The sequence below is a fragment of the Electrona antarctica genome, assembly GCF_951216825.1.
Source record: "Electrona antarctica genome assembly, chromosome: 7".
Classification (NCBI taxonomy): domain Eukaryota; kingdom Metazoa; phylum Chordata; class Actinopteri; order Myctophiformes; family Myctophidae; genus Electrona; species Electrona antarctica.
The window spans coordinates 20,138,709-20,156,216 of record NC_136812.1 but is presented as its reverse complement, the minus strand read 5'-3'; the positions used below and the strand labels follow the sequence as shown (position 1 = coordinate 20,156,216).

The following is a 17,508-nucleotide window of genomic DNA, read 5'->3' as shown; positions in this document are numbered from 1 at the left end:
CCTCCTCCTCGTCGTCGTCGTCCTCTTCTCCTTCTCACTGGTCATCTGCTCATCTCACCCTGTCCCCTCGTTTCACCTCCTCCTCGTCTAACCGCTCCTCTAACCGTTTTCTTCTCTCATCCCTCTGTCGTATTCCATCCCCAGTGGCGAGAGAGCGGAACAGGGAGCGGGACCAGAGCGACCCAGCGTCGGCCCAGGCCGTGAATGGCCCCCCGGGTTCGTCTCGCACCCCAGGCATGACCCTCACGCCGCGGGCAGCCTGCACTCAGCCCACCACCGCACACGTCTCCAGCATCCCCACCACCGCCACGACTACCACCGCAGCACTTCCAGGCACATCGTCCAGCTGCAGCCACCATCACCGTAACAACCACAGCAGCTCAGGGTCAGTACCTCAGCCGTTTTGTCTATTATTGTTCTTAAAGGGATATTTCACTTCTAATACGCGAGGGGGACGCCCTGTCTCTCCATTCCACTGTTTTTATTGATTTTATTACATAGACTTAATTAGACTTGTCTTAATGTTTTATCTAATGGCGTTGATCTTTTTTTGTTTTCTCCTCCTTTTGAGATATTAAGGCTGACTGACACTGTATTCATACTGTAAATCAGTCTAATATTCTCTTGATAGTAAATATATGAATCTATTCATATATTAATTTCCAATAGATACATACATTAACTGGTGATAGCTTGTACATTTATACTTGTACTATATTTATTGATAGAATGTGACTCAGTCAGACCAAGTGAAGATGTCTAGTGGCACTCCTCTAGTAATAAAGTCTTATCTTAAATGGTTAACTGTTTAACTGGAATTTGTGTTGCATTCTGAGACGGAGGAGAGGCAGTGCGGAAGAGGAAGGCAAAGCTAAAGAGAAATGGAGAATAAACTTAAATAAAAAGTGAGACAGAAGGAAATGGTAGAATTTGACTGAAGTAAGGAATTTGTAGAATTTGACTACAGTATACAGCGATAGAACCTGCACGAAAACGAATTTCACACACTTTCATTTTTCTTTTATTTCTTTATTTCTTTTATCTTATGTAAACCTGATTCTGATTCACTCTGGACATATGGTTGTCTTCCCTCAGGTCTCTGCTCGGGGAGATGGACGAGACCGACACCAACCGCTTAAAACGCTTCAACGAAGACACCGTTTCCATCGCTCCTTCCACCACAGAGTCCATTATTGTAGAGGGTGAGTTCACTGTCTGGGTTATGTAGTTGGTAATGAATAGTTGAATACCTGAGCTAAGTTGCCCCCAGCAGCCTTGCTTGGCTTGACATTTGATGCAATTAAATGAATATATGTTAACAACGGTTTCATAAACTCCATTTCATAATGAAGAATGTTATCTTCAACCATCCCAGTCCAGGCCTTAACAAGTAGTGAAAATAGCCGATTGTAGATCTGCTATTTTTACTAATTTGTGTCCCGGGTGAATGTCTAATCTCTCTTTTGGGTCCCGACTTGAAAAGTTTGGGGACCACTGGTTTAGCATATTTGCAAACTGTGAAGCATGCTCTCAAAGCTGTGAGGTTTATTTGTTTTTTTTATAGCGACCAGATTGGTTCTTATGGCTTAAGTATAGTATGCAGTACATCTTTCCACAGTAATAATGAGCAGGGCAAATGTTTGTCTTATCTTACATATGAGGTAAAAAATACGAACTCTCTTCCCTGTCTCTTTTAGACAGGGAGGAGAATGTATGTGGGAGTCACAAGTCACCTTATACTGTCTCATTAAGCTGGAGTGTGTGTGTGTGTGTGTGTGTGTGTGTGTGTGTGTGTGGGGGGGAGAGGGCAAGCAGGCAAATAATATGCAACATAGTACCCAGTCAGCCTCTCTGTGTTACAAGGCATGTTGTAATATTAGACTCACCCTTTTTATGAAAGAGCTACTGTAGCGTGCAGCAGCAGTCAGCAGATACTGTACCGTGCAGCAGCAGTCAGCAGATCAGATCTTTCCTTAAAGGTTCTCCAAGATTCTCAATAATATTGTCCATCTCCTCCTGAGAACCAGCAATTATTTTTACGGGGGCCAGTTTCGAATTGCAGCCATCCGTAGGTGCCCTTTGAGAGCGGTTTTGAAGGAGTCAAGGGATTCGCATGTCTTAATGACTGTTGGTAGGGCGTTCCACATTTTGGTGGCATAGGAGCGAAAAGAATTTAGTCCCTTGTTTGTGCCGAATCTGGGTTGTACATGGTTCGTTGCTCGTTGCACGGTATCTTTAACGTTCATGTGTGCTCAGCGAGCAGCAGCAACAACAAGCTGTAGACTATCGCGCTATTGAAACAAAACGCTACACGGTGACGGTACAGGATTATTATTGTCAAAACAGTCGAGTATCAGAAGATCATGTTACCCAGGTAAAGTAATGCGTCACTCTGGACATGTGGAAAACTTTAGTTAAATATGCAAAGTCATTTCTGAAAAAGACATAAGCCTAACCTTTTTTTAATCATACTATCATTGTTGATATAACGCCATTTAGCCATGTTGAGCTATTATTATAATAATAATAAATATAGCTGCAAGCAGCGATAAGGCGGGACCAAGAAAGAAGACAATACGCAATAAGAACAATATGTACAAATAAGACTGACGAGCTGAGTTGACAGTACCCGGATTTGAACACGAAGGCCATGGCAAGAGCTCTACTGACTGAGCTACACAGACAATTAACATTTCATGCAAATGGCTCAAAACACAAGGCAGAAAATCAGGTATAAGCGTATTTTAAACTGCTCAAAGTGACACGTGTGTTCCCCATGAGTCAAGGAACAAATGGAAACAAGTGCCATGACTTTTGGACAAACGAGGCATGAGTTATGCCTGTTCAAATGTTTCATTTTCAAAAAATTGTCATAGCGCCCCCCTTTGACCTATTGGAGTAAGACTGCTTTCAGTGCTATTTGGCATGACCCTTTACCATACTGTACAGTTGCAAAAGCATATGACGCTGCATGTATGTATTAGGGACAAAAGAAGAATTTTCACAAACCAGCAATTTTCATTTGCTCATAAAAACTTAATTTTTTGACCTAAAAGAAATATACTACGATTATTTGTCCGTATAGGTCCAAAGTTCACGTGTAGACGTTTTTGTGCATTTTGATCAAAGATCCTGGGAGGAGATACATTTGAACTGTTTTTCATATAATTAAAAATGGCGGGTGATCTAAAGGTCAAAGGTCAAAAGTCAGAACACGAAAGTTGTTCGGCATGAGGAGACACATGTGTATCAAAGTGTCATTGCTAACGGTCAAACGGTTCATGAGATATTCACGTTCAAAGTTTTCATTTTCAATTGAGTGCTATAGCGCCACCATTTGGCCAATCTTCATGGGCTTCGCATAGTCACCGTTTGGCATGGCCCTCTACCAGATTACCGCGTTTCGCGAAAACCGACTGCACCGTTCAGTCAGAACTGCAATTTTTGGCGGAAGAAGAAGAAGAAGAAGAAGAAAAAAAAACACAAACAATAAGTGACCAAAGTTACTTTGTGACTTCTTGGTCCCTTAATAATAATAATAATATAGCAGCGGATAGCCTGCCTACTTAAGGGCCAGTCAACTGTCTTCCGTGAGTTAGGTTTTGGTATGATGACGCGCAATGCCTACCCCCCCCCCCTTCAAAACACCACTGAGCAACTTCCATTGAAGTGAATAGCGGGGCTATCGCTCCTCAATTCGTTCCCTAGATATATTCTAGCTCTATGGCCACAGCCCCGACATTGTCGGGGTGTCATCTGTAAGTAACAACAGGACTGAATAGAGTATATTATTCGAGAAAATGTACAAAAACTGATGCTGGGTCTCAGGAAGACAGGGATTCTCAAACTTTTTAATTTCAAGGACCCCCAGTTTGATATGCAATAGGCCACCGGACCCCCATTTGATCTCTGGGACTCCAAGATCCACATGTGGCCAACTGGAGCCTGTACCACTACTGGAGGAACAGAAAAGATACTCTCATACTTGTAGACAGATTAGGGTTCAATAGATTTGATCACTGCAGTTGTCTATCATGGTTGCTGACGCCTTGGTTCTTTCCTGCAGATGCTCACTATGCAGCAGTGCGAGCTGATCTGGATTCAGACGCTCAGGACCTGGAAGCTGAGTCCTGGAGTATGGAGGTCGACCAGCAGTATGTGAAGACATTTACTAAAGAAATGGTGAAGAGACAGGATGTGATATACGGTGAGTCTATGCATGTGAATGTGTTCACTCCTCACTGTCAAGAGAAGAGAAGTGGCTGACAACGTCATGTATGTCACAGGAGACGTGCTCATGTAGACCCTCCCACATGACCAACTGTAGGGTTTAGCAGTGACGTGTGTGTGTGGGGAAAGTTGGGAATTGACATAATGACTAAATAGGAAGAAGAATGATTGGTGGGAAAAGGCTACATTATCTGGTTATTGCTGTTAGCCTTCTAGAGGTCTCATGATGAGCCTAGTTCAGAGAATATGTGATATGACCATACGGGCCTACAGTACATTAAAATAGCAGTAACATACCTGCTCTCACGTCACCCACTAGCCTTTCCTCTGACATGCATAGCAGAGTTCTACATAGAGTAGGTGCTCAACATAATTTAATGACACAATACAACAAAATTGGCTTTCTTTGTTGGTGGGATGGCGGTAGGGGAGGGCGTTCTCTGTTGCTGCAATAGTGACTGTTTGCTGTAATCCCTGTTCAGTAGGGAGTAGAACTGGGAGGGACACAAGAGAAGCAGCTGGTAACACCATGTGTATCAGAAAATGAAAAAGATCAAGAACGTAGCAAGAAGGACAATTTCAAACAGAAACTAGAAAGGTCGCAATTTAAAAAAATTGCAAAGTGTGGTTGCCGCAGTCGCTTACATAGTCCAACTCAAAAATACTTGAGTTGGACTTTTAGATCTTCCCATGTTAAGTGAATGGGGAAAATTAATTTACTAATTAATTAATATCAATTAAACTATACAACATTTCTCTTAGCAATGAGCAAGCACACCATTCCCGATGAAGTCGTCGATTTGACATATGGCTCAAGTGCGTAGCGTTTCAAAAAATGTCTTACTCCAGTAAAAATAAAGTGTTACAATTACAATAGTCTGGCAACCACACTAATAATAAATAAAGTGTTACAATTACAATAGTCTGGTTGCCCACACTAATGAATGAAAAGAAAAGGTAAGGGGAACAATAGTATGGTTGCCCATAGGCAACCACACTAATACAGTGTTACAATTACAATAGTCTAATAATAATAATAAAGTGTTACAATTATAATAGTCTGGTTGCACTAACTAGCTTTGGGGATGCGTCAGAGCTGGATTCCTGAATGGGAAATTCTGGGCACAAGCCCTGCAGGGCCCAAAGAGCAGGGTGGCACTGTAGAAAATTAGGCCAATTAAGTCAGAGGCATTCACCCTGGAAATCTTAATTATAGCGGCTCTCATATAATGTTATGTATTGTTACATATACAAATAATAAAGTGGTGAAAGAACATAACCAGCTGATCAGTCAGTCTATCATATGATTCTAAAGTAAAGGGCCCCAGCACGAAAAGCTACTATAGTGTATCCACATACGGCCTGTTTTGAAACCGAATATACAAAAGATATTTTGACACTACTTTTCTTTCACTTAAAGGAGGAAACTGATGACAAAAAGATACAAAAAGAGAGAACTATGACTCATTTCGACTTCATGTTGACATATCCATGGTGCAGTAGATCATATCATGGAGATGCGGTCCGATACGCTCTTAACCCATTTAGACCTGAAGACGTTTCTGCAAATGTCTTCTAAATCCTGACAGTTTTCTGAAAAGCCTATGTTTCTATGTCAGTCGTTCTTAAAGTTTTTCATGTCAAGGACCCCAAAAATATATGTAATTGGCCGCCGACCCCCATCTGAAAATATGTTGTTCCAGGGATCCCCCATGAAGCAAAGATTGAGTTAAAAACGATCGCTTTGACAGAATATATATTCAAAGATTTGCACCACATTTTCTCGATTTAAAAAAAATAGCAGACCGCTATGAGCTTGTAGATCTGCTATTTTTCAATAGCTAAAGTATAACATACAATTTGATAGCATACAGTAGATCACCCAGGTTTTATGGTTTTTCAATCCCCACACGTGTATGTATAAGTGTTGCAACACTTAAAATGCAGAATATGAAATTTTAACGGTAATATCGTATATCATATCGATATCGCAATATTTGGCATAAATACAGAGATATGAAATTTTGTCCATGTCGTGCAGCCCTACTTGTAATCCAGAGCCCATAGAGTATAGACAGAGTTACGACAACTCCGTTCACTTCATGGGGCCAGTCCTCTTCTACATAGACTTCTATTGGCGAATAGGGACACCGGAAGTTTACAGAATCTATTGTAGTCGATAGGGCTCGCGCGAGTACATGAACCACGTGACCGGGCTGTTTTCTGCCCCCTCAATGTCGCAACTCTGTCTATACTCTATGGCTCTGTTGTAATCCAAACGTACATGCGTGTGGGGATAGGGTGGCCTGGCTGGGTGTATGACTTGACTACCGCGGCCTGAATGATTCAGCCCTGCAGCCCTGGTGTGAGATATGATCTGGACAACAGATGTCAATATGAAGTTGAGGATAACATTGACCACTTCTGTGTCTTAGTCATACTTCTCTCTCCTTTCTTTCGTAATCTTTTTTGTCAGACGGACAGCTTGGTCATATACTTCTCTCTTTGTTGACGTTTTGTTAACTCATCCTCCTGCCGTTAACCCAGTGGTGGAAAGTAACTAAGTACATTTACTCAAATACTGTACTTAAGTAAAATTTTGAGGTATTTGTACTTTACTTGACTGTATTCCATTTGAAAATAGCTGCTCTACAAGCTCACAATGCGTCGCGATGCGATGCATTGTGTGCGACCTCTCTTTTCTATTCAAATATGAATATAAACTGAAAAAGTGCAAAGTGTGGTTGCCGCTGTCGCTTACATAGGCCCCTCCCACTAATATTGCCAGCCAATTACAATGTCGCGTCACCCCTGTGATCATGTGTAAGTAATTCGAGGGGATTTATGCCCCCAAAAATCATGTTTTTTTGCGACAAACGGTTAAAATCTTCGCATTTGTGGCGCCCCCTATGGATGAAAATGGAATTGCTTTTGGCTTTTGGTTGATTAAACCACCCACGACATTTGATTCAAATTTGGAGTTGATTGGACGTTTGGTTCGTGATTTGTGGCATTCTTTGTAAAATAGGCCCCTCCCACTAACTTCGGAAGCCAATTACGGCCGAACGATGCGCATCAAAATTCCGCCTGTGGTGTTTTCATCGGAACAGTCCAGAGATCATGTGTACCAATTCTTGTGAGATTTGGGCAAAATCTGTAGGAGGAGAAGCAAAAAGTGTGTTTTGGAGAAAATTCAAAATGGCGGAAAATCTATCATGACGCAAATGGGCGTGGCCTATATGGGGAGATGCGTCATGACCCAAGCCAGGGAAAAATATAATTTTGATTTTACAACCTACGGTTCAAGAGTTATAAGCCAAAACGTAAAGTGGGCTGTTATAGCGCCACCATGAGGCCGACCGATAACATTATAAGTTGATTAATTTTAGTAATTATTATGAACCTACCCTCCAAGTTTTGTAACTATAGTGATTACAGTCTCTGAGGAAAAATACTTGAATGTGAGAAAATGCGAAAAATCGCATTTTACCATTCATGTCAATAGTTAATCAATTAAACTATACAACATTTCTCTTAAAAAAATACAAGCACATCCTTCCCGATGAATTCGGTCAATTTGAGATATGGCTCAAGTGCGTGCTGCCAAAACTGTGGGAGAAGTAGTGTATCAAATAAAGAAATAAAGAAAGTGTTACAATTGCAATAGTCTGGTTGCCCTTTGGGCAACCACACTAATGAGATACTTTGACTACAGGAATTCTTCAGCATACCCCCTGTGACATCATGTGGGAGCCAAGTCTATGGATACCTTTTCCCTCATTCTTTTTCTTTTTTTTTAAGCATAGCTTGAGTCGAATAGTCAAGCTGAAAATAGCCAGAGAAATTATTGACATACATGATTCAAATTTCAAACATACCGTGGAGAACATGCAAAAACAGTATGTGCATTAGAGATGGACAGTTAAATGGTCACTAACTTTTAAGGACTAAGGACTAATAACCGACATTAACAAATTAAAAATATATAAAATGTTAATGATATAATTGTTCATAAAACATTTGAAGAGAAGAAAACATTTCAGATTCAGATGGACCTAATGTATGTCACACTGATGTTTTCGGTCCTATTTGAACTGCCCACACATAGGACTGCAACTTAATTTATTGATATGATGTCATAGACTGTTAACCACGTTTAACTGACCACAGTCCAAAGGTTAAACATTTACCAAAAAAGGTCCAACTGCCCAACTCTAATGTAATGTTCATGTACGATAATATGGCTGCAGCTCTAAATAGAATACATTATTGACCATTGAGTTTGTGAGGACAGAGACCCTAGTCCATTGCCTGCCTCTAAAATAATAGGGGATGCACACACAGATTAGACACCAACGGACTGACATGCGGTCGCACATGCGGTCGAACATGCGCTGCTCCCGTGCTTGTTGGTTAGGGTTAGGTTCGGGTTCAAGGTAGGTTGTCGGTCTAATGACAGTCGGACCAATAGTATGTCTAAACTAAAGCCTGTACTAATAGGAGCAGTAATAATGCTTCTGTTCCTTGGTATAGAACTGATGCAGACAGAGATGCACCACGTGAGGACCCTGAAGATCATGTTGCGAGTGTACATCCAGGAGCTGAAGGAGAACCTGCAGATGGACCCGGGAAGGCTGGACTGTCTCTTCCCTCGGCTGGAAAAACTCCTGGAACTCCACACCAACTTCCTGTCCCGCCTCAAAGAACGACGGCGGGAGAGCCTTCTGTCACCCAACGACAGGAACTACTCTATCAATAGACTGGCCGATATACTGATCACACAGGTACTGGCCGTAGTAGGGTCCAGCAAGCATACATTGTGCATGCAGATATTCACTCACACATACACATGCCAAGGACACGACAAGATTTTTTTATATACATTCCCAACATGACACCCATGCCACCCTAGGTTGTGCGAACAGAATAATGAGCCTTCTGGCCATCAGAGGTGACTGTTGTATTTGTTGTCCAGTTCTCAGGTGATATAGGAGACAGGATGAAGGAGTGCTACGGAGATTTCTGTAGCCACCACACTGAGGCTGTCAGCTACTACAAAGAACAGCTGCAGAACAACAAGAAGTTCCAGCACCTCATACGAGTGAGCATTTGGCATTCTTCTGCTTTCATTTGAAATCCACTCTCTGAGACAAAACGTTTCATATTCTAAAATACGGTTCTCTTCTGTTCTTACCTGTCAGAAACTCAACAATCTGTCCATTGTGCGGAGGTTAGGAGTGACTGAGTGTATTCTGCTGGTGACGCAGCGCATCACCAAGTATCCAGTGCTAGTGGAGCGCATTCTACAAAACACTGAAGGTAAAGTGTGCTGCACACATTCTCAAATCCTTATTTCATTCCTCATAATATTTGTGTTTCATGACAGCTAAGCTACACAGCAAGTGAAGGTAGTCTTTGCTAAATAACTCTCAGCTGTGAATGGATAATGATGAAAATTAAAGTATTAAAGTATTGCTGTCTCATTCATTTAGTAATTATAACTTGCTTCAGGGGTGGCATCAGTGACAGTGTTTTGCGATTTGCTCCATCTAAGCTGTGTGGGTGTGCGTTGTGTCTCTAGCCGGTACTGAGGAACATGAGGAGCTGACACGGGCGCTGGGTCTGATCAAAGACACCATCGTCCGGGTGGACGCACTGGTCAATATCTACGAGAAGGCCTCTCGACTGCGGGACATCCACAACAAGATGGAGCCCAAGGTGCTGGGCAAGTTCAAAGATGGCCGTGTGTGCCGCAGGGAGGACCTGGCGCAGGGCAGGAGGTGGCTCCTGCATGAGGGCACAGTCAACTGGAAAGCTGCCTCTGGTAGACTCAAAGGTACTATATATATACACTTAGGGTAGATTCACACTATGGTCCCGTGTGTGCACTCGGGACCACTTGTGGTAGTGTGAATGCTGCGTACCGGGAGCGGATCACCCAACCGTTCCCGGGACCACATGGAGGTAGTCTCTGGCCCGATTGAAGTGTACATGGATATGGATCGCTGCAATGTGAAAACATTGAATACAGTTGAATGAAGTGTACTCTGGTGTGGAAGAAATGAATCAAGGCCAATGTGAATCATGGCCAGCGGTGACCAGGCAATCATATTTGGGAACAGTTTTAATCAAACAGACACTTTTTTATTGTCCGGTATTGTGCTTATGAACTAGTCTTATGTAGTATGTAAAGGGTAAAGACTGGCATTCTAGTTCAAGTACTCTTGATTAGGGAGACATTTCCACTAGACATTGCCATTTCCATTGTCATTGCTAAAAGCAATGCATAATGCCTAACATATAGTAGATATAATGTGTCATACTATTTTATTTCAATAATTTTAAAAATGTTTATCAGTGTATGGCTTTCATATGTCCATTTCGTTACATTGTTTAATAAAGGCTATTTCTAATTTCCACCCCTGTAGAAATTCTGGCCGTGCTGTTGTCCGATGTGGTGCTCTTGCTGCAAGAGAAGGACCAGCGATATGTGTTTGCTACAGTGGTGAGTAGACTAGTGTATCTCTACAGTATATGCCATTATGTGTTGCATGACAACTACTGCAGTGTGTATGTGCATCATACATTAATATGATTGAATGGTAAATGAGAATTAATTGTCCCCACAAGTCGGTGAAATCTTTTCACTCCCGTTTCAGTTCAGAATATTTCAATTCATGACTTCAAATCGGTTGATCTGTTTACACAACCGACGAATGATCTCTCTCGCTCTCTCTCCATTCTAGGACAACAAGCCGCCAGTGATCTCTCTCCAGAAGCTGATTGTCAGGGAGGTGGCTCACGAGGAGAAGGCCATGTTCCTCATCTGTGCCTCCTCCAGCGAGCCGGAGATGTACGAGATCCACACCACCTCCAAGGAGGAGAGAAACGCCTGGATGAGCCAAATACGACAAGCTGTCGAGAGGTAAACTCCATTTAAAAAGGAGACGCAAAAATGTTGCGTGCACATGTTCTCCTGAATACACACCGCCTTTAATCACTAGCGCAATACTGCTAAAGTGTGTTCACCTGTCCCCACATCTTATCCACACCTCTCTCCTTCTCAGCTGTCCACATACTGAAGAGAGGCTGTTCAGTGAGGAGGAGGAGGCACGAGCTGCCAGGTTTAAAGACTTCCAAGGTAACTAGGAATGACTTCTTGACACAGTGAGAATAACAACAGACCTCAATGACGAATAATAAATACACTGTCTTCAGCGGTTCAGCATCAGCAATGAAGGACTATGGGGCCGTTGCTGTGGTCGAACGTTGTGCGTAATGTGTGTTATTAACACAAATAGCCTGGTTGAAACAACGTAAATATCAGGTTGTAAATGACTGGCTTGCCACAGCCAGGAGGTTAAGAGATTGATGAGCAACACTCCTCTCCAAAAGATTGCTTGGTCACTGGGAAGAGGAGTGACCCAGCGTGTCTTTACCATAGAAATGCATGACAACTAAAAAACAAAATCACTTTCTGTGGACATTTCCCCTAAACTTGCCTTCTTTGCCCACTAGAAGGTGCTCATGCATCACGCTAATCTGAAAAATCATCAGGTTGTTGCTTTAGTTTTGATGATGTGGATTTTTAAACTTTTGTCATCTAGGGAGTGTGTGTGTGTGTGTGTGTGTGTGTGTGTGTGTGTGTGTGTGTGTGTGTGTGTGTGTGTGTGTGTGTGTGTGTGTGTGTGTGTGTGTGTGTGTGTGTGTGTGTGTGTGTGTGTGTGTGTGTGTGTGTGTGTGTGTGTGTGTGTGTGTGTGTGTGTGTGTGTGTGTGCGTGTGCGCGTGCGTGTGCGTGCGTGCGCATGACAACATTTCAGATCCTCATCCAGGGTAAGAAGTTAGAAATTATGCCATTCCACTTCATTCACACATTTCTTTCCTAACTCCCAGAGCGTCTGAGCCAAAAAGACACGGTGATCATCCAGGCTCTGACTGAGAAGCTCCAGCTCTTTGCAGACATGGCAGAGTCTGTGACTGGACTTGAGGACACTGCCTCCCGCTCCAGACTGCTGCTCCGAGGTGATGCCTCTGACCTCCAGCAGGGGGAGACTCTGCTCAAAGGAGCCATCACTGAGGGTAGGTATCTCATTGATCACCAGAGAATTGCAATTGGCAACATTGCCAAAATTGTGTGAATTTGACTGTGCCCACATACATTTCCAGTTTACATTCTGTATATACTTATACATCTACATATTCCCATCCCTGCAACCCAGTGGAGAACCTTCAGAAACTGCTACAGTCTGGAGTGAGGGAGGAGGCTCCAGCTCCACGCTCAGAGGAGGGGGGCACCTCCGGGGCTCTGCCCAGGAGAGCAGGCACCTTCGGGGGCTACGATAGCAGCCCAGCCATCCTCCACAAGAGTGAGTCCAGCGCACACCACGCTCAGAGGAAGTCCACTTAGGGCCTCCACTAAAGGCCTTCATACCTGCTATTCTCAACTTCAAAAATAAATTGGAGAAATTCAAGCCTATTGGTTGTTTTGGTTGAATTTATTGACTGATCTTGATAGTTAATTAGTCAGTTGGGAATTTAGTTAGAGACTTGGTGCACAACACCAGCAACAAAACACCTTGCATATGGGTGCTTTCTTATATCTTATGTCTATAGACGTTGTTAATGTTTGTTCATGTTTGGGTGTATCTGTTTGTTATATGCCTGTGTTGTGCTCGTCCATCTTTTGGTTTATTTGTGTATTTCTCTGTGTGTGTTTGTCTCTTTATCTGTGTGTGTGTGTGTGTGTGTGTGTGTGTGTGTGTGTGTGTGTGTGTGTGTGTGTGTCTGCGTGTGCGTGTGTGCGTGCCAGATGGCAATGTGAAGAAGAAGAACTGTTCTGGTAGAGACAGGAGCCAGAGAGCCAGCTCTGACCCTCAGCTCAAAGAGATCTGTGGCAGCCACACCCTGGAGCAGACGGTGGGACACACACACACACACGGACACACGGACACAGAGACACACCCACACACATACACAGAGACACACTTCAATTCAAAGGGCTTTATTACATACGTTTACATTACTAAAGCAAAAGGTGGAACAATACAATCAAAACAATGTATACACAATTGAAAGTCAGAATCTCCAATAAATCAATTTCTCTACCCAGTGTCACAGAAATACGTAAATATGTATGGAATTGCAATTCTTTTTTTTATGATCAGTACACTCAGCACAAGCAACAACAACAACAGAATACGTCTACATGGACATTATGTATGAGCACAAAAACATAATATAAAACAAGGATAGACAAGATAAACAAATACAAATTAAAATGAATCAAATTAAAAGTTTAAATTAGTTTACACGACCAAACACGCAGCATCGTATCATATGTATACTAAGACAGTAAGTTAATCAAAAGGGCATTGCCTGACCATGGATCACATCAAGGACCTGCAACATGACTGAGGAACACGTTCCACTTCAAATCATATTTATCCAGCTGATTATTCATAACTTCTCCAAAGCAGCCACAGTACCAAGCTGAGTGAACCATACATGTGCTGGAGGCAAATCCTCAGACTTCCATTCCTTAACAATGATTTTTGGAATTGCAATTCTGTACATGCACACCTAGAAATCTGTACATATGACACTGAAATCCACCCCATAGACAATGACGAAGGGGTGCCGTCTACAGCAGACTCAGCCCCGTCCGAGTTGTAACCCGTTATGGATGGTTAGGGACAGATGGTTAGGAAATGTAGCTCAGTTTCCACTTCATTTTGTGTGCAGTGGGTTCATAGCCTGTCTTCTCTAGGGCTTCCTATGACGTCTTTCTCGATCGCAAGACTGCTCACTGAGTTTGTACCTAGTTACACACACACACACACAATCTTTCTCTCTCACTCACACGCGCGCGTCACACACTATGATGGTTACGCATGCACCACACTATTACACACTATAACTAGTACACACGGACTATCGGCACACATACACGATATGCAACACACACACACACACAAACATGTACGGTACCTCATGACTGTGTCACGCCGTCACAGTGTCCAGGTATTTTCTGTAAATAACAGTGTCCAGGCCAAGTCATTCGTCACTCAGAAAGTTTCCATGTCCTCATGTTGACTTTAACCTTGTTCTCTTAGGTAACTGTGTTTGCTCATAAATAGATTAAGCCCTCAACACTGAAACAATATTTCCTGAACATTGTATTAACCTGTCCTTAGTGCAAGGTTCTGGGCCCTAAGACCCAGCAAAATAGGATGATCTCACTCTGGTCAACCCAGCCATCTTTCATCTACCTTAAAACATTTAGGATAGAAACCCCTTTTGGGGTTTTTACCTTTCAAGATGGGAACCCATGTTTGGGTTCTTGTTGCTATGTATAGTTTATAACAACATAATTGTTTTTGTAATTTTTTCAGAAAAAGGTCAGGATTCAGAACGCGTTTTTAGAATCAGACAGTCACCTTAAACACGCTGATCTTACTGATCCCGAGTGTTAGTACAGCACATTACCCATAACCCACCATTTTGGTTAACCATCGGTAATGTTTGTGTCACTGCTTCGTGATCTGTGTACGACTTGTTGATGTCTATCTTGTTGCTCAGGTTGATGAGAGCTGCTGCTCTTCCCCAGCCACCTGGAACCGCATCTGGTCCAATGCCTTCCCCGAGGCTGAGGTTAGCTCCAAGCTTGCTCTCTGATCTGTCACCCTGTGTTAAGGCTGTGTTAAGGGCACCAAGAATGATGACTATGATCACTGATAACTATAAATATATCATTTTATACATCGTTCTAACTCATGCGGATGTCATTGGGAACTTTTTCAGAGCAAAACAATGACAGCCAATCACCAACCCATCTGAATGTATTATACAGGGCAGCCCGTTCAACACGTCATGTTCAGTACATCACCTACGTTCGACATGTTTACTGAACGTTATCGTTCAGTGTGGCTGCTCATCGTTATCATTATGGTTATTATTCTTGGTGTGGACACATTACCGGATTTATCATTCTGATTGAACATTTACATCATCTCAGTGGCTGTTTGATAGCATACATTTGACCTTTTGTTTCTGTTTTTGTCTTTTCAGTTCTTTGACAAAGTACTGATGCTGTCCCAGAGACTCTACAGTCTACAGGTGAGACATCAACGTTGTGTCACTAGAGACCACGTGTCTTCCTCTCTGAAAATAGTCTTCATGTAATCTGTAATGCATCTAACGAGACAAGCACTCGTTATTTAGCACTTAGAAAAATAATCATCTGCAAGGAAGTTATTGACAGGAAGTAGCTCATAACATGTCTACGGTGGATTTTTATGAAACAAACACTTTGCAGATAGTAAGACGATAATTCAAGCTTTTCGTACAGCTGCAATGTTGGTGAGTTTGATGTTATTTAATACAATGAAATAGGACTTTTCTGTTTGGATGGATGGGCTGTCTATGGGAAGTTGCACCTCGGTAGCACCTTGCTGGCAATATGGCAGCCGTGTGCATATCATCATAGGTATTACGAGTCACGACACATCGATGACATCCGGGATATCATCAATGTGTTGATGTGCAAAATGACATAAAAGGGACATGGACAAACAGATATCCCAGACAGACAGATCTGCAGATTTTTTTAGAACAGCCGTGTGCATATCATCAATTGATGTCATAGACTGTCTTCCAAGTACTATGATACTGGCTAATAGGTACTGTACTGAGTTCTCGGACAATGGGTACAAAAGTATTTCATAACTGTAGGGGCATGCGTTCCGATGTGCATCATCATAGTACTGGCATCATATACGCCATAGAGTGAGTGCAGTATCCAAGTAATGGAAACTGCACTAAGTAACTCAGACAATGGGTACAACAGTTGGTGCCAGGATATTTGTTGTTGAAGTGTCACATGGCATGGTGGTTATGCTTTATCTTAATAAAAGAAAATGTAACTGTTGTCGCAGTAGCAATAGTTTACAACTTTACATCATATCTTGCGATGTTTGATTTGAAATAAAGAGAAAGGATGAACTAATTGTAAGTTAACTATTGTAATTATCTTTTGACTGAGTCAGTCAGTCAATGACGTGTGTGTGTGTGTAGCGCTGGTTCTTGCAGGTCCAGCCAAAGATCCTCAATATAGCAAAACGTTTTTTGATTTGTAATGTGTGGTGTCTGTGATCTGTGTACTCTATGGACCCCCTGTGTGTCTGGAATGAAGTTTGAATTGAAGTTTTTATTCATTGTTTGCGTTGGAAAATACTTTAAAGTGATAGTGATCTCAACCAAATAGTGATGTAACCACATTTGCTGCAGTCAACATTCCCAGTAATGCTTTTTTTTGCTGATGTTTGTATTTGGTTTACCCACATTCTATATTCATGCAGGCCATTTATCACAGTAGACCAAGTGATGGCAACGTACCAAATACATGTTTACTTTTGTGATATTTTAAACGAGTATGAAAAATTCACTTGACATTTGGATGGAGATATAAATATCGTGTGTGTGGGGGTGTGTGTATGAGTTGTGAACACCCTTTTGATGTTAGCTTGTGTACGCTGTGAAAAAGGGGCAAGACAGACACACTTTTCACACTTGACAAGCCTAGACGCCAGAGAGGAGTCGAGAGGAGTCTGAGTTTTCAGAAGGATGTACCAGTGAATTATATGTTTTGATTTTGGTCTTCTGTGATACTGTTCAGCTGAATAACAAACGTGGTTTTAACCACATTCTCTGAGCTCTGCAATGTGTTTTTAGTTAGAAATTTAAAGCGTGTGCATATGCTCCCGTAAACGTGGACATTTACATACTAGCAATTCTGAAGGTTGTAACTTGTAATGCATGTCTGGTCTCATGTCTGTGTGACACTGGAACTTCCAGAACTGTTAGGAATCGTGGATCTAAACAATAAACCCTCCACCTCCAGGCCATCGTCTCACAGCAGGACAGTCACATAGAGGTCCAGCGGGCCTCGCTGACCGAGAGGGCCTCCCTGCCGGGCCGGCACCGGGGGAACGTCTTCTTGGAGCAGGAGAAGCAGCGGACCCTGGCCCTGCAGCGGGAGGAGCTGGCCAGCTTCCAGAAGCTGCAGTCCCAACACCGCCAGGAGCAGCAGCGCTGGGAGAGAGACAGGGAGAGGCACCGGCAGCAGGCCGAGGCCACAGAGGCCAGGCTCAGACAGAAAGAGGACGAGTGCCGAAGGCTGGAGGTGAGTGTAAATGTGGTCGATAGACCCTTGGGGGGGTGTTTTAAAACAAATCTTCTCTTCTGGGGGTCCCTGGCACAAAATATTTTCAGATGGATGC

At 42.7% G+C, this 17,508-nt stretch overlaps 1 protein-coding gene across 6 annotated transcripts in view; it reads left to right on the top strand.

The window, feature by feature from the left end:
• Positions 1–17,508, top strand: part of arhgef18b (rho/rac guanine nucleotide exchange factor (GEF) 18b) — a 46,626-nt gene that overhangs the window by 13,231 nt on the left and 15,887 nt on the right. For all 6 annotated transcript variants that reach the window (XM_079505102.1, XM_079505099.1, XM_079505101.1 and 3 more), the window contains 16 exons: positions 145–385; positions 1,096–1,202; positions 4,067–4,207; positions 8,764–9,014; positions 9,206–9,331; positions 9,432–9,549; positions 9,812–10,066; positions 10,659–10,735; positions 10,977–11,155; positions 11,298–11,371; positions 12,125–12,310; positions 12,451–12,597; positions 13,041–13,147; positions 14,810–14,881; positions 15,299–15,346; positions 17,130–17,411. In XM_079505102.1, the coding sequence (XP_079361228.1) occupies positions 145–385; positions 1,096–1,202; positions 4,067–4,207; positions 8,764–9,014; positions 9,206–9,331; positions 9,432–9,549; positions 9,812–10,066; positions 10,659–10,735; positions 10,977–11,155; positions 11,298–11,371; positions 12,125–12,310; positions 12,451–12,597; positions 13,041–13,147; positions 14,810–14,881; positions 15,299–15,346; positions 17,130–17,411 (2,411 nt within the window). The remainder of the gene's footprint in view (positions 1–144; positions 386–1,095; positions 1,203–4,066; positions 4,208–8,763; positions 9,015–9,205; positions 9,332–9,431; positions 9,550–9,811; positions 10,067–10,658; positions 10,736–10,976; positions 11,156–11,297; positions 11,372–12,124; positions 12,311–12,450; positions 12,598–13,040; positions 13,148–14,809; positions 14,882–15,298; positions 15,347–17,129; positions 17,412–17,508) is intronic.